The sequence below is a fragment of the Drosophila busckii genome, chromosome 3L, assembly GCF_011750605.1.
Source record: "Drosophila busckii strain San Diego stock center, stock number 13000-0081.31 chromosome 3L, ASM1175060v1, whole genome shotgun sequence".
Lineage (NCBI taxonomy): Eukaryota > Metazoa > Arthropoda > Insecta > Diptera > Drosophilidae > Drosophila > Drosophila busckii.
The window spans coordinates 20,062,838-20,090,178 of record NC_046606.1 but is presented as its reverse complement, the minus strand read 5'-3'; the positions used below and the strand labels follow the sequence as shown (position 1 = coordinate 20,090,178).

At 37.1% G+C, this 27,341-nt stretch overlaps 1 protein-coding gene across 12 annotated transcripts in view; it reads left to right on the top strand.

Annotated features, from left to right (window-relative positions):
• Positions 1 to 24,137, top strand: part of LOC108598627 (CUGBP Elav-like family member 4) — a 138,059-nt gene extending 113,922 nt beyond the window's left edge. For 6 of the 12 annotated variants that reach the window (XM_033293635.1, XM_033293627.1, XM_033293636.1 and 3 more), the window contains 6 exons: positions 20,867 to 21,010; positions 21,074 to 21,350; positions 21,411 to 21,509; positions 22,221 to 22,298; positions 23,754 to 23,930; positions 24,010 to 24,137. In XM_033293635.1, coding sequence (XP_033149526.1) covers positions 20,867 to 21,010; positions 21,074 to 21,350; positions 21,411 to 21,509; positions 22,221 to 22,298; positions 23,754 to 23,930; positions 24,010 to 24,137 — 903 coding nt within the window. Of the gene's footprint in view, positions 1 to 20,866; positions 21,011 to 21,073; positions 21,510 to 22,220; positions 22,299 to 23,753; positions 23,931 to 24,009 lie in introns of all 12 variants that reach the window. The other 6 variants (XM_033293637.1, XM_033293629.1, XM_033293638.1 and 3 more) reach the window with 2 other exon arrangements.
• The last annotated feature ends 3,204 nt before the right edge of the window (positions 24,138 to 27,341 follow it).

Sequence of the window (27,341 nt, the reverse complement as noted above, 5' to 3'; positions counted from 1 at the left end):
GCAAGCGACAGGCACCTGAGCAATCTTGCCTTGAACAAATTTTTAATAAATATTCTTCGCTAACTCTGCGCCCTTTTGTTTTTTTCTGCTGTTCCTGTCGCTGTTGCCTTAGCTTCGGTTTAATTTTACATTTTAATAGGGTTTTATGTGCAGGCCTAAAACTATGCAGCATGATTTATGATCTGACACGACATCGCCTTGAACAATTACTCAAATTTCATATTTACACTGCTTTGCACTTATTTAGCGGCCCAAATCAACACGTAGTCGACAATGTTTAGGCAAAGTCCATACTGTGTGCGCGCCGGCTTTCAGCTAGATTAAATGTATGTTAGAATTTTGATTAATAATTCAAATTGCTTTTACGAAAAGCAAGCCGACAAGCGACATAAGTTTTAAAGCAAAATATTTGAAAATACCACAAAATATCACTATCGATATATAATTTAACGACGACACTACACATCTATCGATGACAGTATAACATAATAGACTGCAAATTCAAATTCAGCTCCGTGAGGGCTGGCGTACTATTTGATAAACAAGATCGACACAAAAACAAAAACTATAAGCTCGAATAATAAATAAAATAATTAGTACTAAGAATGGTCTAATGAATGTATAATATTATGAAGTTTTAATGCACATCTAATTATAAGGAATTTATTCCAATTCACAGCACATTAGCATTTGAAAAAGACCTGTAGGGTAAAAAAACAAGTTAGTTCACAGAAGCGGAAATAATAGTTCAACATTAGCGAGTGCATACAGCGAATGGATTTCATGTAATTTGCTCATTTATTTATGCATTTCCATGAAAACAAATAAACAAGAAATTATAAAAATAATGACTTTCTCTATATATGGTAATGATTTTCAACGGCAAATGCAAATTGCATAAAACACAAAAATTGATGAGCTTCACATTTAATCAGTTCGAAATGCGAATGCATTTTTTCATTTTATTTTTAAATCTCTCATCTACATTTGTATTTGTTGTCTATTTTGCATTATATAATTGCCTAGCGAGTGCGTGCGAATGTGAATGCGTTTGCATTTGACCAGAGCACAGTTATGCGCAGCGGAATTTGTTGAACAAAGGCTTTAGCATTTTGTGGTGCTAGTCCCACTTAAAATTTCGCAATTGCTGAAAATGTTTGCGAATATACTGTGTGCTTTTTTTCTCTATATTTGCTTTGCTTCTACTCGAACATTGCTCGCGGCCATTGCATTTTAATTAAAAATCAAAAATAATTAGCTATTTGTTTAATTACATGAAAATCATTTGCGCCGTTAATATTTATACGCCATATTTTGTCAGCACATATGCATACACACACATACACAAGTGTGTGTGTGTGGCCCGCTCTCTCACAATTGTTTATGCATTATTTATTTACATTTCAAACATGTGTCAACATGCCTGCTGGCCAAAATGTATGCAAATACAAAATGAAAGCTCAGATAAATACACAAAATGCATATATTTATATTAAAAACGGCATAAGCACACATAAATAAATAGTGTAGCGAGCAATAGATAGTATTTTCATATATGATGAGTTATGTAGATTTCACAGTCAGCCTATAAATGCATATTTAATTACAAAATTAATTAATATGAAATAAAACCGTGAGCCAAATAGATATGTACACATACTTACCAATTTAAATAAATATAAATCTACGTTTAATATGAAAAATAAATTCACATAATTATGATGTGAAGTGCATTAAGCCGTTAAGATATTTAATAGAAAATAGAAAATAGAAAAAAATGCAGTATTTTCATGCTTCAAATGATAACAAAACTAATGCAACAAAAGCAAAATAAACTAATTAATTTAAAATATTCTGCAGCTATTTTATATCGCGTGCCAAACGCCTATTAAATTGTTTTTAAATAATTCCATATGTAATCTAATATGTCTGAAGCCAATTTCTATAGGTTTTCATACATTTTCATACATTTGTGGTTGGGTCATCTATTTTCGTTCACTTATGGGCATATAATGACAAGCTCAATTTGCCTGCACCCAACATACTTCAATCCATTTTAATTTAATTAATTTTCTCAAACAACCCTTGGCAGCAATTACAGCTCCAAACAAACAACCGCACAACTACAAATACAACTAACATACATATATAATCAAAAGCTTAAGCAGCAAAGTTTTTGCAGCAATTCCTACCACAGCACGCACTTAAACCAAAATGAGTTAATATTTGGACTGGCATGTGTTCTCGTAACATGATGCGCCTGAAAGCAAGCGTTGCAGGCCACCCGCACCCCCACCCCATAAGCCATGAGCTCTCAACCAAGTTGTATGCCACAGGCAAATATCACTTACTTATGTTTAGTTGTTGCTAATAACTTTTGCAGGCCAAAAGCTGTGGCGCCTGCTGTTAATGACACAACCGCAAACAAAGTGCACACACACACACACACACGTAGATGCTGATCGAGCGTGTGTAATGCCGGGAGGGTGGCATTTGGCTTGTTGTGTAAATGGCAAAGCTCATTAGCTTTGCTCGCAAACAAGTTTTAAAGCATGCATTTAGGCGCGCTGCGGTTTGACAGCCACTGGCAAACGCATGTATAAGCAGCATTTTGCCTGCAGCAACTACTGTAAGTGAGAGTGTGTGCGTGTGTGTGTGTTGACACAACAATTAAAAGCATTTAAAATAAAGCATAGCCGAGCAATAGGCGCGCTGGCAGCCACATGCCTGCTGCGGCCTTTGCGGCCTCAGCAAATGCATAAATTGTATCATATGCATTAGTATGTGTCGTAAGTGTGTGAGTGTGTGTTACTAATTACCATGTCTTTAGCTGTAGCAGTGCTTATGTCGCTATTGTTGACATTGTAGTTGTTAATGCCACTTTTATGCGTCAGGCATAGCCAATTAGACGAACAGTTGAGACATAATAGAATGTGTGATTAAATTTTCAGTAAATTGCATTAAAATATTTATAAGGTATTGTGATTACATTGAAGACTTAATTTAAAATATGCCACCCTTTCTTGCCCGCTATCGCTTTGTGTGGTGGTGGGCAGATACACCAGAGTTGCCACTCCATTCTCACATACAATAATCGTTTTTATTTCAAATAATCTGCCTTTTATTCAAATTAAATGTGTTTACGCTAATGTACGTAATTATAACTGTTCACAATATACGCCCCAAATACAGCTTTAAGCACCCAACTATATACAGCTCAAACTATATACAGCTGGTTGCATTAAAGTTCATTGTCGTAGCTGACAAACAGCAAATTTTACTTCAAACAAAAGACAAATTGCTACTGGGGGCTAACAATTTCTTTTTCTCAGTTTGCCCAGTCGCTTATCAGGACGCCAACAATCTAACGTGCTCGTTGGCTGTTGGCTTCAAGTGTTTGCTAGCCAGTCTAAGCAAAGTAGAGAAAAAAGTTTGAGTTGTTGAATTTCGCTTTAGCCCGAGACTGCTAAATTGCAAACACATGCTGAAGCTAAGGCTGAAGTGAGTGAGTGAGCACAAAAGGACAATGGGCTAAGGTAAATCAGGCGTGAAATCAAGCAGGTGTTTCAATTTTTACCAAATTGACTTGACTTTAGTTGCACTTGTGGACATGACTGCCACTGCTGATAAATCTTGTTGTTGTTGTCATTGTTTGTTTGTACGTTGCCAGCTCGTCTCATTAAAAACGTTTATTATGCATTGCATTTCTGATTATGAAAACCAAATTAAAACTTATTTATGCAATGCCTCGTACGATAAAATAGTCATTAATATTATGATTGCAATTTTATATATATAAAAAGCGGCGCATAATTTTTCATATTTACTTTCTGACAATGCGCATATAAGAAGCTGTCCATTCAATGTATGAAAATCAAATAAAAACAACGAATTACAATAATAAAAAAATGTAATTATATAAAAAATACGCCATAATAATAAGCTGGTCATATGTGTGTTGTAACAAGCACGGATTGCGACTATCAATAAAGTGGGTAATTATTATATAATTTTTGTGATATATTTGTTATGAATACAGTGCGTTGAATATATTTGTAGACCGACAAAGAAATACAAACAAAAATTAAGGTAAATGCTTCTAGAAAAATGTATCAAAATAACAAAATTTTATGGAAATCAAATCAAGCAGGCATTAAAGCGTTAAGAATTAAAGCAACGGCAAATAGGACTATTAGCGCATACATACATATATTTAAATGCATAGCACTGTATGTTCATGCAATCAAATATGGCCAGTCGTAACTACTGATTTTTTTATTCTGCTTATTTTTGCATTTTATTATTATTCTCTTCTTTTTTCTCTTCATACATACATATATATTTTTTTGCACATTATGTCAGGCATAAATTGGCATTTCGACTGGATTTGCATGTTAATTAAAATGGCGCACACATCGACAGTTGAAAACAAATTCAAAGACAAAGAGTTGGGCGTTAGTGAGGAGATTAACCCAGGCAATAACAACTGCATACTTACATGGGCATGTAAAGTACGTATAATTCACTCGCTTAACAGTTGACCGAGCAATATAAAGCCTTGCACTAGCCCCGGATCGATGTCAGGTCTACGCCTGCTGGCACTTCGTTCGCCTTGCTGGCAACTCTATTTACTTGAGAGCGTAGACTCACAGCTACACGGTTTGAGCTACAACAATCAAGTTGATGACGACGACGACCTACACTTGACTTAACCAGCATTGTCGATTGCAACGCTGGCACGCCCATGCCCACGACCACGCCCACGCCAGGCAGAGCGAGACTTTAATGATGATTTCCTTGGCGCTTAAGTCGTTTAAACTGCGACCTCCAACTCAAAACCCCAAGCAGCTCTAACTGACGAGTGCCTTTTTTTGTGTCTGCTCGTCGCAGGCAGCGCTTTTTTATTGCTTCAACTATAGCCATCGACCCTATAGACCAAGCTGGAGTGACTACGTCTGCTGCTGCTGCGACTGCTGCTGCTGCTGCTGCTGCTGCTGCTTTCATGTGCATTATGAAGCACTCGTCTTCAGCTCGTCGTTGTGCTCTCGTCGCTCTCTTGAGCTGCTTTAAGCACTTGACTTTGCTTCAAGTGCAGCCGCTAGCAAGCAACTCAAGGCACACAAGAACCTCCTCCTTCTGCTCTGCCCATCCACCAGCAAGCGAAGCACTGTGTTGGTTTAAAGATTTTTCGCCTGCTGATGGAATTATGACAAGTGCATTGGCCAAGTGCATGCTGCGCATAGTCGTAAAGTTCAATATTTTTATAGCATACTTTACTGCGCTGTCTAGCCTCCGTCACCACCCACTCTCAATAACAATCATGCCTAAAAGCCTGCGCACGTTGCAGTCACAGCTGGCTGCTTTGATCAGCATAAAGCATTTTGGCTCTTGCATTAATTGAATTTTTACAAAGCAGCTCAAATATTGTATTTGCCATTGAGCACGGCCCACCGCAATATGCCTAAACCTCGTTCTTGTTTATTGCTGCTGCTGTTGTTTTTGTTTTTGTTGTTGTTATTGTTGACATAAAGCATGAATTCTTTTGCCCACATAGCACATGCAACCACTGCATACTAATGCCTGTGGTAGCCACAAGTATGCAAACACATCGCAAAGCATTTTTCTAACAGCATTTATCAACAGCACAATAAATTTATTTGTTGCATTTTGTTTAATTTATGTCGCGGCAGAAATTTTATAATTTATTATAAACTGTCAGCCGTCTGTTCGAGCTGTCAGCGCTGTCGTGCGTGCACACCGACACTGCCACTACCCCACCCCTGCCTTAGCATTTAATTGACATATTTAAAATATTAAATTGCAACCATGCGCAAAAATTTTGCTGTGCCCGTTAGCAATACCAATTTTTTTTATTTCTGGGTATGTGTTTCATATGTAATTATTAATTTTTAATCAAGCAAATAGCTGTGCATACAAGCAACCAAACACGCATACAACACTTTGACCGCAGTGTGTGTGATTTCCGCTTTAGTTTGCTAGCAACAAAAAACTAGAAAGAAAAAAAACCGTAAAATGAGATTGAACAAGTGTGAGATAAAATCCACTTTAACTGCAGGCACTTTAATCTTTCAATAAAATAGAGCTACAAATCAGACGCCACACAAGCCGATATGCGGACAAACTGGTGAGACACTCCATCTTGCTCGCAAGAGGCCTATTACCCGCTAGACCCTTAAGACGACTACGTCGGCAAGCGTTTGCTAAAACAATTGGACGTCGATGAAGATATCCTGCTAGGTTCAATTCCGCATAGGGCATCCCTATGCTGTTAATTCATTAAATTCATTAAATTCATTATATAATTGTGATGTTATAGTACGCTTTTGATGTACTGGTTTTTCATTTAATAAAAAAAAAAAATAAATAAATAAATAAATAAATAAAATAGATAATGTAAATTTTTCATATACAAATTTTATGGGTGCACGCGTTTTTATCCGCTTTTGAAACTTTACGACTTTAGATAACTTTATCCATTGTACCATTTTTATCACATCTAATCTTTTAATTAGTATGACTAATGTTTACAAAAACGTTTCATAGAACGTTCTGTTGCTATTAATTAAATGACACTTAAATATTTATAATATACACATATTTATATTTAACTACTGCAAAATGTTATCATAAGCGACAGCTCAGACAAAGAACCAACATGGCAAAAAAGTTTATAATAAACTAAAAACCGCAGAATATTTACGTAGTACTCGTCGGCCTATGTGTACTTGTGTCTATTGTAATGTGTTTGTTTCTCTCACTCTCTCCTTTTCTCTGCGCTTTTTCCACATTTTTTGGGGCCAAAATTAGTCGATTGTTTATCGCTTGAAAGCGAGCTGCGTTACGTTGCATTGCGGCTGATTGTTGATGCGTAAAATGCGCTGATTTGTATTGCATGATTTTAGGCGTGCATGCATTTGTTTATTTAGCTGTTTTTCAAAGGTAAACAAAACTCACGCACCCATACACACACGACCACTCACGCTTATGCCCCTTTGCTTTGATTTATTATAGACCCCGGGGGTGGCTGTGAAAATTATGCTTTAATATTTGTCGTATTTAAAGTGATGCGCAGCGCCTAAAAGCAGGCATTCATAATTTATTTGTGCTTTGGCTGTCAAATGGTCAATTATTTAGAGCAAGTAGTTCAATTCATCTAAGATGCATTGATCTATTATTTATCGCACTCTTAAGCAACTCTTTAGGTCGAGTTTAAATTGCTTAAGAATTTAAAGTCATGCCCAGGCAATTAGCATATGCTTCATTGAGTGCCAAAAGGTACATAAAGCACACACAAAATGTGTCTGTGTCTGTGCCTGTGTCTGCGTTTATAACTGTCTTTGTGACTGTGTCTGTGTGCTGGGCCTCACCTCGCTGGCAATCTTAAGCGTAAATGCTTGCTTTGTCATTCGTTACGAGTCATTTGATTTTCACTTTGTTGTTGCTACGCTTTGGTAACAGTACCAGATGCAGAGCCCCTAAAACTCTTCGAACTCATAGTTCCAGCTCACTAGCTAACACTGGCTGCTGCTCCAGCTTCTGCTTCTGTCTCTTCTGCCTTGAAATGACAAACAACATTTGCCCAGCTGCCCTGAAAGCGTAAAATGCTCATTGCACACACACACACACACACACACCCACAACGAGCTATGGAGGCGTAGCTGGGCGTGGCAGGGTGGTGGCAGTAACATAGACGCGCGTACATGCCATTGCACAATCATTGGATTCCGAAACATTTCTAGAATATTTAATAAGAAAACTGAAAATCGTTGAAATGCCAGCAACACTCATAATATCAACGCCCCCAACCCAATCTGCCTGTCTCCAACCATTTACACTGGCAGCTCTTGTATTCTTCTTGCAATTCTAGTTCGCAGTCAAAGTCTAGGTCGTTTATCGGCATTTCTATACATACTTTTTTATATATGTGTGTGTATGTGTGCGTGCCGTGTTGCCACCCTCTACAATTTGAGGCAATGCATTCGCTAGATAAAAGACTAAGGTCAAAGACAATATTGAAATGCCAATTGAACTTTTAGCTTTTATTTAAATTCTACTGACACGCGACTTCAGCTTCGAATTCTAAGCAAATGACACTCAAGTTATTTAAATAAAGGTCAAAGTTATTAAAGAAATAAACTTATTTAAACTACAATACATAGTAATCGAAAGTAAGGCTTTCTTTTTATATTGTATACAATCTTATTTCAATTTGCATAACATAATGTCCTATATTATTTCTAATCAGAGACTCAATTCATAGTTCAATCTGCATTATACTCTTATAAGCTTAGCCCGTAACTTTAAATCAGTTGCTGTTCCTTTTAGCTATAAATTGTATGCAATAAATTTCAACTTACTCATATCTTTTCTCTATCATCTCTTTATCTTTGCAGGTATGTATTACAAATTTGCATAGCAACGAAAGCAAAGAGAAACCCTTCTGGGCATGCTTTAAGACCGTAAGTGCAGGCAGACAACGCAGTCTGTGCAAAGACTTGCAGCGGACATTGAAAAATTTGTATAGCTTATTATTAATAACTTTGGGGTTGGCTCGGATCAAGTAGCTAAATCTTGAGCAGCATTTAAGCAGCATGTCAGAAACAAAGACAACAGGGCATAAAAGAGAAATCGTCGACATTGACAGTGATTACAAGCTAAAAGTATGAAAAACAGCAAAAACTACTTAAGCACAAGAAATAACAAAAGATGTCGTCCAAGCCAAGCCAACGTGGCCAACGTAGACAAGTAGACAAAATTTTTTGCATAAACACAGACGACAAAGCCAACTAGAGGCTACACTTAAAACTGAATCCCGGCTGGGGATAGCCAGTGCCAAGCCAAATCGAAGCCAAGCGAAAGTCATTGAAGCTAAAGCAAAAATTTATACATTTTTTTCTGTTATTATTTTACATTCAATTTTTTCCTTTTTTTGTGTCTGTTGTCTTGATGTGAGATGCGAATTTTTCAATAAGTGCGGTGCTGGGCATTCAAGGCACAAGCATAATAATTTCGGGGCAGGGTGTACGTACGGACTGGGCTGGTTGACGTCGACGGCGTTTAAAATATGCCGGGCTATTGGGCTCTGGGAGAGCATCAGCATCAGGAAGCATACAAGTAGAACGGCTCAAAATGCAAAGTAGACGACATCCGCTTTGAGATTGGATGACGTTCGGTAGTCGTAGTCGGCGGCGTCGTCGTCGCCATAGCCGTCGTCAAGTATTAAAAGCAAATAAGTAATAAAAATAATAATGGGGCATTTTTACCATTTTTGCTCCTACAAAAAAAAAAAGAAAGAAAAGGATAAGCATCTTAGCGCAATTTCTTGCTGCCTTCTCAATATAACAAAAGGTCCTGCGCTCGGGCAAGTGTGCCGAAAATGAAGTGGGGCCTGGTCGGAGGACAGGGCGTACCCAGCTGCTGGTCCTGTTTTTACAACAACAACAGGCAGCACTGCTGCTGTTGTGTCCTTTATTTCCATCTATATATTTTTCCCTTTTTTTTACTACTGCTGCCGCCGCGCCATCATATTTCTGGCTGTCCCAGAAGGACAACAGCATAAATGCAGGAAATTTGAATGGACGAGCGCAGTGGATGAAATTTGCAAATATTTTTCAAAAATTGAACTTTTCTGGCAAATTTTTTGCGTCCGCTGGCACTGCACAAGTATGGAGGTGGGGCTGATAGCGGGGGGTTTGGGTAAAGGACTGCCGGGGTTTGTAGCGGTTTATGAAAATAAGTGAAGAAAATTGATTTGAAGTACTTTGAAGTGCAAAAACGCGTAGCGCCCGAATCAGTGAAGAATGCTTTGGCATATTATTTCATTTTGACGTTTCTTTTTTATTTAGTTTATTTCTTGGACAGTGCAGGATTCTGCTGCCCGTTTCCTTTTTTTTTTTTTTGTTTATACTATGGCAACTTTTGTTATGATAAACAAGTCAAGCAGAAGCATAGCTAGCAGGCAGTAGATTGCGAGCAAAGTGTAGTGAGTTTTAAATGAAATCATAAATCAATTGCAGAATGATGTTTGACATTTTGTATGTATCAAGTTATAGTAAATCAGAAAATATATGAGCAACAGCTGAGATGGAAATAAATTTGTGTGTAATTGAATATTGGAGATGTTAATCAATAATATATAAAGTCGAAAAGTACCAATTGATAAATTTACTTTTGAAGTTATTAAATGACATTTCGCTTAATAGATATATATCTGGAGAAAAACTCGTATGCAGAATTAACCAATAAAATATTTATTTTAATGGGTTTTTTATGAAAACGTCAGTATGGAAACGTCAGTAGAGCTGTTAAGCTTGCATACAGTGAACGATATACCTAACTCTGATTATCGATAACTATGGTTAGCAGTCTAAGAGGAATTGAGCGACTGACCGATCAGTAAAAGTAATTTGGCCTGATGATTCCGCCACATTATAACATTCACATACTAATAAATAACAAATAAATAGTTAGTTGAAATTGTTAAAAGTATGTTCTGTATATTTTACATTTCTCAAACCAAGACTCTCGTAGCCCAATCAATTAATAGTTTTCAGCAGTTTTCGAAAGATAAACATTACACATTCTGAGGCGAAGACCAAAAACTCAAATGCACTTTAGCGGCGTCTTCAACTTTATCCATTTGTTTGCTTAAGCTACAGTAACTAACTGAAAGAGCACACAAGCCGAGTAAATTGTTTCCTAGGCTTTGCCCAGCTTAGCGCGACAACAGCTCAGACTCTCTCGGATTCAGCTACCAGTTTCGCCACTCCAACGGCAGTTAGACAACAAAGGCACATGTGACTGTATAAATCGGCACTACTACTCCACTGCCATAGCTGACGACTTGCGCCCTCTATCATTTCCGCTTGCAATTTGTGTGCGTGTGTGTGCGCAAAGTTGTGCCTTTGCTCAAAAAAAAAGCAAAAGGAGAACTGTCAAAATATAAAACTGGCTGTCTGTGCAGGTAAGCTAGGTGCGGGTGCGATACTCGTTTATCAAGAAGGCAATACCCAGGCAGGCAGGCAAGGCAAGCAGGCTAGGCAAACAGGCAGAGCGAAACGTTTCACGCTGCCGAAAAACGCCTAGAAGTATGCAGCTAAAATTTTTACTTCAACTTCTTTTTACTGCCCTTGCCTGCGCAAATATATTCATGGCATTGTGGGTGTAGCTTGCAGTCTGTTTTTTTGCATATATGGATGTGTGTGTGTGTGTGTGTGCAAAAGCACACTAGAGAGACTGTTAGACTTATGCTTGAATTGCAAATAGTTAGAAAAGATTTGCCTTGATTTTCCTTTTTTCATTGCTTGCATTTTAGCAAGTGCATGGATATTTCTTTGCTGCCGCTTTTCAATTGCTGAGGCATGCCACAGCGATTTGTGCTTACTGCATTTGGGCGTACCACTGCTGAGCAGAGATTTTTGCAAAGCATTTCTCATATGATTAAATTAAGGCAGCCCGCTTGACAGCCCAGTCAGACAGTCGGACAGCCCAGACGTTGATGTCTTTGCTAGCTCTGGAGTTTTCAACTGTGCCGCAACGAGCTTATAAAACTCTGGGCTCTCTGGCATTAAATGAAATGTTATATAACAATCAGAAATCAACGCACATGCGACAAATAAAAATATATTCACATCCATATATGTATGTATGTAGCAAAAAACATTTGTGGCCATTTGCCGTTGGCAATTTGTTGGCACACACACACGCATACACACTCATACACATTAGTGTGCAATTTGGCCAAATGTCGCCAACGTGGCAGCCTGTCCGGACAGCAGAGTACACAGTGCGCTGGTCCGCTCTGCGCTGCCAGCAAAACTTTCACAATATTTCCGCAAAACAAATTGCGCGTAAAAATGGCAATGCAATTTTTGGTCGTTTGTTGCGGCGGCCGTTGCCAAATGGACGCCACATTGCATCCACACATATGTCCACTGACTGCTCCATTTACCCACTCCTAGCCACACACACACACACACACACATACGAGCGACTTGTGCGTGTTGCCTGTAATGTTTGCCCAATTGAATTTAATAATATTTTCATTTGGATTTTAGTTTTTAGTTTTGCAAGCACATTTTTGTGCAATTTTGAACTAAAACCAGAAATACACAGCTGCAACTGCAATTGCAACAACAAGGACAACAGCAACAGCAGTACTCGCCGCTCGACTGCTCCCGACGTGTGTCCTTTGAAATGTTTTTGCTGTTTGTGGCTTAAAACTGGCACAACACGCTGTGCTAATGGCAACGTGACCCAAGCCCCAGCCCCAGCCGCTGCGAATAAATAAATATACTTATATTTAGCTGGCTATTGAGCTAATTGAAACTGCAGTCGCATATTGTTTGGCCAATTTTTGTTTATTATGTTGTTTCATTAGGCCCGCTATTTGGCCCAACAGCTGTACCCACTGTAGTATCTAACTTAATGCACGAAAATTTCAGAAAAGAAAGGAATTACGACGCACTAGTAGTCTATCATTAAACAAATAAAGCCATAACATTTTCTAAGTAATATTTTCTTAACTTCTAGTGCAAATCAATCTAACCTCTAAGACTGATAAATTTAATTTGACCTAATTCTACTTAAAATTAAAATTTAATATTTAGCTTGTCCTTTATCAAGCGAATCAAGTGAATCTTCATCTTTTCTTATCTATAAAATGCAGCTTAAATTTAAATGTAAGCGAATTTATTAATGTCTTTAGGTAAATCTCTTTAAAAAATAATTTGAAATATATAATAAGCAACTTGCGTTTGAATTGTTTTATATACATCAATAGCTTAATTTCCCACTCTTAGAGAATTGGACTGAGAGCTTAAACTATTCTAGTGTCTTTCAGCAGACAGTTGGCTGTTTATGCCATTTGCACGTGACTCTAGGAAAACCTTTAAGATGCTGATTATCTGATTATTGCCACACTCAGGCAACAACAACAACTACAGCCACAGCAAGCACAAAAAGGTAGTAGACAAGTGTTAAGAGAGCGATACTCGCATCAACAGCTCATAAAACCAAAGCTGCAAATTAAGCTGCTGCTTGCATATAAAAAGCAAACCCAACTCTCAACTCTCGGAACTACACTCTAGCAAATTTTCGAGTGACCATAACACTGACCATAAATACAATATTTGATAATTTTATTAACAATTTTCGACTGAAAATTGTTTACGACTCTTGGGCTGGCGTCTGCTGGCGTTTTTAGGCGTCTGAGCTTTTTATGCGCTTCAGCTGTAAATGAAATATTTATACTGCCTCGCTTTGTAACTGAAGTCGTAAATTAAATTTGGCCCGGCAACATTCTGTTCAATCAAGCACAAAAAAGTGCAGCAGACAGACAGACAGACAGCAGTTAGGTCGCATCCTTGCAATCCTTACGCTTAGCTTTACTCTCTGCCCTTTTTAGTCGCAGTAGTTGGCACTCGTAAACTGTGTGAACGCACATTGATTTTAAGTGCATTAGAGAGGCCCAGTGCTTGCCACAGAGCTAAGTAAATTCAATTTGTTTCAATGCTATGCTAAAATCAGTACATTCGACTTTCCTTGGCAAAATTTATTTTATTTTATACTGTTTTTTTAATATTTTCTGCGCACAGTTTTACGACATTAAATTTATGAAATTGTGCGCTTCCTCTTTGGCCATGTACTCGAAACTCAATCATGCTTGCATGTAATATCCTGCCTGCTTAGTTGGCCCGTGTCCTTTAGGCGTGCGCTTGAGCCAGCCATTTGCTTGACTAAACTATGTATATACGTATGTTTGTTTGTATGTTTGTGTGTGTCGCACTGGCGACATTTATAGTAGAAATAACAACAACAATGACAACAAAAATGCCAAGTTCATGGCGTATGCTTAGATCCCAGTTGGAGTTCCACAAGCTCTTAGGGCAGCCAAACGCCCAAGAACTATGCAAGACAAGTGCAACAAGGCATGCGAAAGGACTGATACCGTATACGCAACGGGGACAACAGGGGCAACTAGCAGGACGTGTCATTTGCTTGGGCTGTGTCTACAACTTGGCTTTAAAGTTTGCTCTGTCAAATGCCAGGCATATCTTCTGCGCCTTTATGCGCCCTTTGTGTAGCCTGTTGATTGCCTATTAGACTAATTTTTAAAGATTGGATGTAGCAAAGAAGTTCAATAAACAGTAAACTTTCGCTAATTATATATAATTCAAATCCGAATAATTTATACAAATGCAAAATGTGGGAATTTTGTATGTTTGCAAAAAGTCGGACTTAATATTTTTTAGTCCATATTTGAAGACCCTCAGATTAAAAACCTACTTTAATCTGCACTTAAGCAATTTACCAGCTTATTCATTACTCCTCTCACGCTCTCAAGACTCGCTTTTAGCCAACTCCCTGCTCGCACTAATATGTCCACTTATGGATTGTTTTTATACACTTTGACTTCTTTGTAGAAAATGGCAAAGGGTATTATGAAGTTGTGCAAATGTATGTAGCAGGGAGATGGAGGCGTGGCAGACCCAACAAAGTGCATATATATATTCTTGATCAGCAGGACAAACTGAGTCGATATAGCCATGTCCGTCTGTTCGTGTCTGTCTGAATGAGCAACTGTTTCTCAGGTATAAGAGCTAGAGCAACCAAATTTTGTATGTTTTCCTATATCCAAACCCAAAGGCTTTTATTTTATTGTATTTTATGTGTGTCGCGTTGGGTGTTTTGTGTGCATGTGTCTGTGAGTGCATGCGTGATCTAGTCAAAGTGTATATAAAAGTTGGTTGCACCCAACTTTAATGCGTTTAGGCTTGGGTCTTTTTAAGTTGCTTCAAGTAAAAAAGTACTCCCGGCGCGTAATTGAATTAAATTGTTGGCTGTTGCAAAAAAGCAAAGTAAATTAAATAAGTTTTTCATTTTGGCCACGGCCAAGTTGCATTGTCAACGCCGTTGTCGCTGTCCTTTGCGCCATGGGTCGCGCCTTTTTTGCTGGCCCGCATTTCACGCTTCGCCTGCGGCTCCATTTGTTGGCTGCCTTTTGAATGGGTGTCCTGCCTTCCATTCCTTCCTCGAAGCTTCGCCAGCTTTTGAGACCAAATGCAATGAGCCAAAAGTTGTTTAATGTATGCAGCACTTGTCTGGCCGTTACGCCTCCCGCCCGCCTGCCTGGGACTGACCAGTGCCGCGGTTAACAGCGCGTCGTAACTTTAGCTCAAAGTAACTAACTTTTCGCATAGTACGAACATTTTTTCTTTACTTTATTTTTTATATGCATAGCTTAGTGGCATTTTACACTAATTTGGAGTCACAGTCACACAGCGCTTTCTACTTTTTCGATGGTGTGATTTATTTGGCGGAAAAGATTACTTACTCGGCTTGTGGTTTCTGTGGTGCTTTTGAATTGGTTTATGCCATCCCTACGACCATTCCTAGCTGTCCCTAACTCAACTGCTCTGCCGGCTCTTGTGGACTTGCTGTCTGCCTGATTACTTGTGACTGGTTGACTGTCGACTGTTGCTGACAGCAAAATTAAAATCTGAAAATGAATTTGTAATTAGTTTTACTGCTACTTTTCCCTCCACTTAACTGTATTAGTACCACAGTCATTCAGAGTTTGGGGTTATTCACATACATACATATATACATATATACATATATTTTTAAATTTTGTTGTTGATTTTTTGCTTGCCAAGCAATTTAATTGAAAAAGTCATTGACATTTGCTTAAAGTTTGGCACTGACATTGATTTGATCATTAAATTTATATTTATATAAAAATTTTAAGTTATAGCAATATACAAATTTAATTAAGTAAATGTCAGTAAAAATAATATATAATTGGTTCTTGCTTGAATTTGGTTTAAAATCAGTATCAATAGTCAGCGATTAAGCGTTAACTTGCCTTCATTAACATTAGCTGTTAACTTAGCATAGCTTTTAATACTTTGTAGCGACTTTAAGTTACAAAAAGCCGTTATCCATACTGTAATGAATTCAAAAAAATATATATTTAAGACCTTTTTGTAACACTAATTAATACTAATGGCCATAATGAACCCAGAACAATCAACTTTTAAGTTTACCGGAGACCTTTAACCTATTAGCAACCAGGGCTCTACTGTTTTAACTCATGCAATACCATTTAGCATTAAATTTATGCGTATTTTTGTGTAGCAACAAAAAATCACAAATAATATGGAAAATAAATAAAATGGCATAAGCATTTTATTGTAGCAGCTTTAATTGATATATAAAAATGGTCGACCATTATACAAATGCAGCTCAATTCATTTAGCAATTAAAACAAGTTGCAGCCAGCGGGTGCTTGCTTAAAAAAAATAATAATAAAAAGACATAAACTATGAGATGCAAATCAGCTGCAAGCGCATAAATAATGTATAAAATAATACATTTGTTAAAAACCATTTGCCGCACATTTGTTTGCTAGTTTTTTATGGGCAAGCTACTGTTGCAAATTGAGAGAGAAATATGTTGTCCTTTTAGGCGTTGACAAATCGACGCTCCACACACACACACACACACTTGCCGTGGCAACAACAAGCACAAAAAGTGCCTGCGAGCCGGGAATAATAATTTCCTCTTTTTTTTTTTTGGAGGGAGCACGACTGCCATGTTAACATGTCCCCAGACACGTAAACGACGCGGAGCCACAGGAACGTTGCATACTTGCCATTCGCGTCAGTTTATTATATGCACATGTGCATGTGTGTGTGTGTGAGAGCTGCCTGCATTTCAGCGCGCTGGTATACAGGTTGCGGGGCTCAGAGCTTGCGGCTTGTAGCCGCCATTAGTGAACATGGCCAACATGACTGCCAACGGGTAACTGTGATTACACTCCTGTCTGTAACCATCTCCTGCCCACCCTCCGGCGCTTTGTGGCGACCCTTTTTGAGCTATGAGCTAGTGGCACAGCCCCGGCTTGACTGCATTTGCATTTAAATATAAATACGTGCGCGGCTTTTGAGCGGCTGGCAGACAAATTACTTTTTAAATGCACTGTAAGCCTTCAATTGTAATTGGTTCAGTTCAGTTCAGTAGAGTACAGTTCTTTGGGGTTATGGCTCATGGCCGGCGTGCGGTTTGAAACTTTGCCAAAAAACTTTCGAGGCGATGCGCATTAAAAAACAATAAAGTAAAAAAATCCTTTTATATATAGATTGCCAAGTGGCAAAGTGGTAACGCCTCAAGCCACATGCCGTTTGTCGTTTGCTGGTTTTTGGCAATTGTGCAGAGAGGCTCAAGCTAATGGCGTCACGTTTGCACGGTCGCCCCACAGCGTGTGGCATGCAACATGCGATTGCTGCCAAAAGTGCCGCCTGGCACAAGTCCAGAACTGACGACGGCCGCCTGTTAGTAGTTGGCTTGTTAGTTGCCAGACGGCAGCAGTCGGCAGTCGGCAGCCGGCAGCCGGCTGCTTCTTGCCTGTTGCATGCAACTCGTCGTTGTAGTCGGAGTTCTGACTTGTCCTGAGTGCGCTGCTGGCGTGTTGAATTTTTCATTTCATTTGGCGCAAGCAATTCACTTGAATGAGAATTTCGTGTCCTCAACGTAGACGTCCTCCTCGACTATAAGAAACGGAAGTGTCAGCCAAACACACACACACACACAAACAATCTTGTATGATTGCTATTATAAACGTTTATATATTGACTTGGCTGACTTACAAATGCTGAAGGCTGAAGGCAGCAGGCATAGTTTCCAAGTCCTTTCTAGTTTGTTTCTGCGGTCGACTTCGACCCATCAAATTGGCAGCCACAAGACATGAGCGCCAGGCTAAACGGGATTATAAGACAATCAAATTGACAATAATGAATTAATTTATGAGCTTTTGTGGTTGCATGTTGCTGTACATGGCACTGCCTGTTGCATGGCGCTAATTAATAAAGCCATTTACTGTCGAAAGCTTAGACAGGGGATAATAGAATAGATTAGCGGCCCAAAAGTTTAAGACCTTTAATGTTTTCACATTTAGCGTGCCTCTAATTGATGTTTAAATTCAAGTAAATGTAGCCAAAGAACAAAGAGAGGCAATAAAATACAATTAAAAAATAAAAGCAAGCCCTGCTCAAGAAAGCAATACACTGCTCAGCTCATTAACAGCCCAGGACGACTTTGCACTCGCTCTAGCTCTCTCTCTCTCTCTCTTTTTGTCTGTGCCTGTTGCTGCGTACTTTAAAAAAGTCTTCTCATTGAGCACTGACCGAAAAAGAAGAATAGACAATGCAATGTGTTCCATGCTAACCGAGCTATAATTTTTTTAAATTTGTGATTAAAGCGGCCCATCCACAGTAGAGCAAGTTGGTCGAGCATGTTGGGCACGACGAAATTTTCATCGTTAGTGGTAATGCTCGTCTCCAAAGCAATGTTGGCACTAGTTAGTGGCAAATGAAATTTTAGCTCGACGAGCAGCTCGGCCTACATGCTCTACTGTGGATGGGCCGCTTAAATTTTAAGTTAACCTTCGGGTTTTCCCGTTTTAAAAACAGGACAGATTGTAAGACAGAATGAATATTTAGAGAAATAAAAATTATATGCATATTTTTTTAAATGATTATATTTTTCAACAAGTATTAAGACAAGGCTAACTGCTGTGCAAAATTTAATGAGATACTAATTAGAAGTGAGCAAGAATGAAGTGAGTGCGAGCGCAATTTCTTGTCTGAAAGAAATCGAAATAAAACTCGGTCTTTCTTATTGCCTCACTTTATGCGAGGCATGTCAGGTGATAAGTAATTCATTCAAACTCGATGCAGATCAACTGGGCAAAGTTAAAAGCCTTAAACGTTCATACAATAATTTTCGAATAATTATATTTATATGCACTGCATATGAAGAGATTAGCAGCACGCTCTGCCTATGACTATCTCACGCCATCTAAAGTCTGATTAGCATATAATTTGTGTGCCTGCAATGGTGAAGTGGGTGGAAAGATGTTTAACAATGTGGCCTGGACTGAACAGTGGCGTATAGCACAAGTGACAGGTTGCACGTACTTACAGCAGCGCGCCACTAAAACGCCTAATGACGTTTACACGGCCAACATAATTACAGTAATAATGTGGCTGACTCTGTGACTCTGATTCTGCGAACGCGAATGTTGGCAACGTTGGCAACATTGCTGCCAAATTGGTGATGGCATTAGGCGAGGTGTCAGGCGACAATTTAACGAGACCATGTCGTGTGGAGTACGTTGCATATTACGCGAAAAGGATTCGCCTATTGTGTGTGAGTATTGCATGCAACAGCAGTAGCAGTAGCAGTAGCAGCAGCAGCAGCAGCAGCAGCTGCTAGTACAAAGCACATTCGTCACGAAATCAGGCAACAGCAGCAGCAGCAACAACCAGAGCTCGAGCGTGTGCTGGGCAGCATTTTGTATGCTTTTAAATTAGCCAAAGTGTGAAAGTGTCATGTTTCGAAATATGAAATTAACAGCAACAAGGAGCAAGCGGCATAAGAGCGCGTTCGTAGCAAATTGTTTACTGAGCTGCTTGCATGTGCACATGCTCTTGTTGGTGATATGCTGTAATTTGTTGGCGCAAATTAAAAGGAAGTGCACTTCAATTAAAGTGCTGTTGTTATTGAAAAGACTTAAAGTCGCTTGAGGTCTTCAATTAATGTAATGCTCTAATGTAATGCTGCTTTACTTTTTATTAAATGTTAATGTACTTTTAACCTTGAGCAGTAAGCTCATGAACATTTTCACCTGATACATAATCGTTTCCTAAAGTCTTATGTTCTGTGGTTAGTTCATTAAAGCTCATTACACAGGACCAGAGCAGGGCAGAGCAGAGTACAGCCAGGTATTGTGTTTTTTGTCTCGAGCAGGAATGTACACATTTTTGTCTCATATTGCTGCTGAGCAGCAGAAGCAGCAGCAGCACTTGTAATGCAGCACCCTAGATCATGGCCTTTGTAGAAACTTGAGTTTCATATTTCATTAATTAAAATTGTTTGCCAGGCAGACAGCACCTGTTTTTGGGGCTATAGTCTCATTAACGAACATGCACAGAAGGTGGTAGCTATACATACATACATACATATATATGTATGTAGTAGTGCCAGAAATTATGCAACATAATATCATTGTTGCTTTGATTAATGATTTGCAAAATCATAAAAGCCCTAGCAGCTAGCAGCAGGGGCTTCTATTACAAAAACAGTCAACTCATCTACACGACATCTTAATTATAACAAAACAAAATGCTTAGGCACATGAAATGTTGTTGTTGTTGTTGTTGTTGTTGTGTCGCTTGTCGCTTCAATTGTCAATAGAGGATCGGGTCGGGGGAGCTGTGCACTTTTAGCTGTGAGGAAGTGCGAAATGTGAAACGACCATTATTATGCTAATTAATTGACATCAAAGCAGGCGACAGTTTGAAGCGATGCCATCTTGTCTTTGTTATGTTCAAGCCTCGCTCTTTCAATGTTGCAAAATCAATGACAGTCGACAATAGATAACATCATGATTAAGTAGCAAAGGAGGTAGGGTGCTCAAAGTTGGGGGCATACAACATATTATGCTCTGCCATTATATAACATAATGGCAGCGACTGTAAGCCGATTTCAATGGAAATGCAAATGAAAGTACGCTGCCAATTATTTTGATATTTATGTATTTTGATTTTTTGTTGCCATTGTGTAGCACAAAGGCATATAATAAAAAATAATATGATAATAATGAGCAAGGAAAATAACAAAGCACACACATAGACAGACATATACTTAAGTACAGGTAAAAGAAAAGCCAAGGCAAGTCAGGTGACAGCGTAGAAAATAATGGCCTGTAATAGGATTTCCGCGCAGAGGAAAAGCCGTCTATAAATATGCAATGCCTTAATGTTTATGCTGTTTGTTTTTGCAGGGTGCATCCTCCAGCCTGGTTGTTAAATACGCCGATACGGAGAAGGAACGACAAATAAGGCGTATGCAACAAATGGCCGGGCATATGAACCTGCTCAATCCGTTTGTGTTTAATCAATTTGGTCCATACGGCGCCTACGCGCAGGTAAGCCCACCCATTGGCCTGCCAATTTCAATCGAATTCCTTTATTAACCTAATCACTCGCAGCAACAACAACAGGCTGCTTTGATGGCTGCCGCTGCCGCAGCGCCTGGCTCGGCAGCTGCTTTCATGAATCCAATGGCTGCATTGGCAACGCAAATACCTCATGGCCTCAATGGCACCGGCCAGCCGCCGTCTCTGCCATCGCCCACAATGCCCAATTTCAATATGGGCGCCAATACGCCCAATGGCCAGCCCGGTGGAGCCGCCGCCGCTGCCGCTGCAGCTGCCTCAGTAGCGGATGGTGTCTTCACAAACGGCATTCCACAAACGGCATTTCCACGTGAGTTATCAACCCAAATGCAAAGTTTGCTTCGTTATAAATACAAGTCTATGTTTCTAGATCCCTTGCATCTGACCATACCACCACAAGGTTTGCCAAACGGCGATGCTGCTGCACTGCAACATGCCTTCCCTGGTTTGCCACCATTTCCAGGAGTTGGTAAGTGTCCAAGGCTAGTTCTCAGCTTAGCTCTAGACTGCTAGATAACTTAGGTTAAGAGTGATTATTGTTAGTGTGCAAGTTGTCTAGGTACTCACACACACACACACAGACACATATATATAATAGTTGAATGCACATTTATATACACACACACATACACATACAACTGTCATCATTTTAACTTATGTGCTCGCTCACTATCTCTCCATCTTTCTGGCGTTATATGTTTGAAGAGCGAGTGATCGGCGTGACAGCACTCATGACTACTACAAACAATTCAAACAGCTCAATCATTCATAATTGTGTTTTATGGAAATATTTAATAATTGTTCTGTCATGTCATAAATACAAATATAAATATATACATGTATCTATATATATTGTTGCTAAAGTGTTATACATAATAACTCTAACTTCTACATATATATCAATATATATATATATATATATATATATGTATATATATATGTAATTTGTTAACTCAAATTATTAGTTAGCTGTTTATATTAATAACTGTATTCTATTTGTTGCTAAGTGTTGGTTTATAGGGTAACATCAATTGTGTTGAAATTAAATGTGTGAAAAGAGTTAAACAATAATATATATCTATACATTTATATACGTATACTTAATTGTTGTGTTGTCTTAATAAATGTTTCGAATTTTGTGTAAAAACCAAAAACAACAAATTATTTATATACAATGCAGCCTTTCCCGCCGTCTATGGACAGTTTCCACAAGCTTTACCACCTCCCCTAGCGGCGGTTGCACCCAATCAGCGTGAAGGTAAGCTTTTCATTATGATTGTTTTATGTTATACTATCTAGCTATCTCTCTATCTCTCATTTAGACACACACATATATACTCAAAATATAAACCTATCGCCTAATTTAAAGTTTATTAACTGTTTAATTTTTGGCGTATGAATGTTGAACAGTGTCTGCATATATTATATTTAATATACTTAAAAAATAACTCTTTGAAGCCCACGCAAGAGTTTTCAAAGAAATAATTACTTGTATATATTTTTCATTAGCATATCGTTGCTTATCTTTTAACGCACCCTTTTACCAAGGGTTTGGCTGTCAGCTGAGGCGTAAATCGTTTTTAATGGCTGCATTTAAAGGCATTTTATGTGATGTCGTAAAAATTACATATAAACTGCTTAAAATCACATAAAAGAGCAAAAATATATACATACATATATAGTATAAATTTGCTTGAATTGCAGAGCAGGCCGTAGTCCAGCACATGAAAAGTTATAAAATTTTATGATACTTTTGTCTTGCTTTTTTTACAATCATTGCTTTTATTTGACGGCGAGTACAAGAACATTTCTAAGGCGTTTATATAGTGTCTATATGCCAATGTCTATATATATATATTGCTCTCTAGCTCTAACTTGCTGTGTATGTGCGTGAGCTCTTATACATTCATGTATTTGTATATGTGTATTACCCTTAGTTGTGTCTTATACTAAAAATTAAATTGATTTCGTTGCGCCGTAGTAAATATTTGACTGTGTGTAATTGAATTCTCAAACAATATACTACTTAGTAAATAAAACTGCATGACATACACCTACACACACACACACACACACGCTCATATCATAATGTGACTTTCATGTTGATAAGGTAACGCTTCACAACAGATATACTTACTATATACAATTTTAAGCGCAATAGAATTGTCTAAGTCATATTTTAAGCACACATCAATATAAATATATATACTACATTATTATTTAAGCCCTATGCAAGCTATGCTATTCTGTTACAGTTTGTTTATTTGTTTCCTTCTCTTATAATAAATAATATATATTACTGAGTTCAACGTCAGTTATAAGTTGAAATTGAGTTCATCATTTGTTGATGCTTCGGTTAAATCGTCCACACACCACCAGGTCATGAAACACGTACACACAATTTCAGAAAAAAAAAAAAAAAAAAAAAATTAATCAAATATGAAATCAGCTGCTGGGCCTGCCAAGCAATGCAAATTTGCAAACGAACAAGTTGAATGCAAGATTTGATCAGCTTACAATTTTAGAAGCTTATGCCTTGCTTCCTTTGCAAAACATTTGCCAATCGTACACACTGAATTCGAACTTGCAATCACCAATGAAATACCAAGCAGTCGAACACCGAACTCATAAATATCGAATTTTATGATTTTGCTCATCGTTTTTAATTTGATTTCTCTACGTTGTTTCTTTTCTTGTAATGTCTTCTTTTAAGATTTTCTGATGTTCCCAGGATGTTCAATATCCGGCCCAGAGGGGTGCAATCTTTTCATCTATCATTTGCCGCAAGAGTTTGGTGATTCAGAATTAATGCAAATGTTCCTGCCGTTTGGCACAGTGATCAGCTCTAAGGTCTTCATCGATCGTGCTACAAATCAGAGCAAATGTTTCGGTAATAATCACAAGCAATTTAAATTGCGTAATATTTAAAAAATGAACTAAAAATTTAAATTTATCATATGTCTGTACAGGTTTTGTCTCATTTGATAACCCCACCAGCGCTCACGCGGCCATTCAGGCCATGAATGGCTTCCAGATTGGCATGAAAAGACTGAAAGTTCAATTGAAAAGGCCAAAGGATGCCAGTCGACCTTATTAACAATCGGAGTTCCTCAAGCGTAACTTACAGCAAAATCAGACGCAACTACAACAACAACAAACACTTACTACGACAACAACAACAACAACAGCAACAACAACATTTAGACCAGCTACAGCAACAACAGCAATAGCAACAACTACAGTAACAACAACAACTACAACAACTAATTATAGACCACAATTAACCAATAATGTGCGCTATACCTTTGCCAGTTGGCGTAATGGTACCTATTGTTATCACAGCAATAACAACAACAGCAGCAGCAATAATGACGGCAACGACAACGCAAGCACCGAAACCGGCAGCAGCAACGGCAGCAACAATAGTAACAACACCACCCCCACGATCACCACCACCACCACCACCACTACTACAAACAATTCCAATACGCCGAACACTAGTAACTATTCCAAAGTGGAAATTGTCGAAAAACTGTTCTTGATGCAGCAACAAAAGCGAAAAGCCTAAATGCAGCAACAGCTATCAAAAACCATAGGGTGAGCAAACACTGTCAAACAATGAAAATTATTTGAGCTTAAACGAATTTATTTGAATACGAATACAGTGCTTTGTGTTGGATGTGTCAAACTATCGATTGCAAGCATAATTATTCGATAGGCTTAAAATTTTAAACAGTTGTGTTTTTCATTTAGGAAATCTTTAAGTAACTACTTACAAATAAGAAAAATTTCTTTAAAATCCATAAATTTAACAAAACCTTAAAAACTTGAGATTTATTACAGGTTTCTTAAAAGTCCTTAGTATCGATAATCCTAAGATAGTTTGACATTTCTACTTAATATTCCATTTGATTTAAACAATATTTAACTTATTTCCTGTTATCTTACAGATGAACTACAACACCGAATTTTCACGCCAGCAGAAAAAATTATACATCTACATACATAAAAAAAGAAAAAAAAAAAAAGAAAAAAATTAAAAAAAAAGTAAACAAAAAATAAATAAGAGAAGAAAATAATTTAAAAAGATATACTTTAGAGCTGAAATTTAAATAGATTTATATATATATATACGTATATACAAAAACAGCCGAACATACATGCAAAACATATAGTTATACATACATATATATATACATAAAGCAACTGATCGCCGTACTTATTAGTAAAAGCAAAAGAAAACTATAAGCTCGAGTAACAAAGTAAAATGTAAAAGAAGAAGATTTTTGCCAAAACAAAAAGTAAAAAATGAAACGAATATACATATATATATAAATATATATATTTATAGCGCAAGCAAACAAACAATTGATATTGACAAACACTTTTTGTTAAAGATAAATAATAAAAAACACAGTCACACACACACACATACACACAACTCGAGACAAAAACTGACTGGTAAGAGACCAAAATTATCTGGGTTTTCAATAAAAAACAAAGTAAATAAATAAAATTACAGTTACCACTTTTGTACAATATATAAAATTGGTCACGGGAATTTATTATAAATAAAACTAATAAATGAAAACACAGGCTGCTAGGAAAAATAAATAAAAAATTACACAACAAAAGAGCGTTGCAAAAACAAAAAAAACTATCAAAAACATAACCAGTAGTTAAAAAAAGAGAAACTGAAGGGAAATCAACCAAAGTAAAGTTAAAGTTGATGACCGGATGGTGGGTGCAACGGGGTCTGATGGGGGTTTGAAAAATTTTTAGCATTTAAATATGTAGATATACCCCTAGAATATTATATATATATATATAATATATATATACAGAGGTATATGTATATATAATATTGCTAATATAGCTATGTATGGTTGTGTATGATTATGAGAAAAAAAATTAACACAAAAATTTCGAATATTAATTAATTGTAAGCAGATTAAATAATGAATTCTAGAACAGCACTAGGTTGAAAGCAGGATGCAGATTAGTAGATATGCGAACATGCTTCGAAGTACAGTTGTCAACAAATAAAAGAAACCACACTAAGGTTTTGCCATGGCCTGCAACAAACATTAGCAAAACAAAAAAATATCATTTTTATTATATATAACAAAAAACTTAAATAATATATGAATTGTTGAAAGCAAGAAATCAAACTTAGTACTCAATAGTATGATTAGGGCAAAGCACCTTTTTTAAACATTGTTTTTAATTTAAAGCATAGAGATCCGTAAACGATTTTGTTGCTTTTATAATTAATATATAACATATATATATATATGAAACAAAAAATTAAAATTAATAATAACTTTACACTAAACTTAGCTGCTTGCAACAAAAACAAATACAGGTACTTACAAATATACATGCATATATATACATATGTAATATATTAAAAAAAAACCCTCACAATCGAAAATAATTTAAAATATTTATATATACATTTATATATAAATATATATATATATATAAATAATTATAAAAGCAAACAACTAAAGTTTAAACATTTTTTGCTGCTTATATATAAATGTATATGTATGTATATGTATATATATGTATATATACTTATATTTACAAGCGAGAACTCTTTACATTTTGGCCACTTAACTTCAACAAGCTCCAGTACATCCAAACATAATCTAAAAACGCGCCCAAAGCAAAACAAAACCCTAAAACTTAAACATACGCAAATATAAAATTATACAAAAAAAAAATAATAACAATGAAAAACATTGTATTATACAGACACACACATACATATGAGTAAATGAAAACTATTTTTAGCCTAACTAACTTTTGATAATCTTTTGATAATTAGAAACATTCAAAAATTGCCTTTGATTTCACACACACAAACACACGCACACACTTGCTAAAACATAGAAACCATAAACCAAAACTTAACTCAACTGCAAATTATTTAAGCATTTGACTCTTACTTGAAAGATTGTAAACGAATTGTCAAGTCTACAGCTAAATATGCCAAAAAAAATTAAGAGGAGGAAAGGAAATTTAACATAACAATTTAGAGTTTGTATAGTAAATTAAATTTAGCGCCTAGTCTGTGAGTTGAACAACTTGCAAAATACACACATATTTGATATGATAATATTAATAATAATAATAATAATAAAACAAATTATGAGCATAATATTTAAAGATACAACAAATTGTTATTAAAAGTTACAGTTAGTTTTGTTATCAGTGCAATATTTACTTTTGTGCAAATACCTAAACTTAGCCGACTTATAAGTTCCCCTAAACATCCCAAGAAAACAATATTATA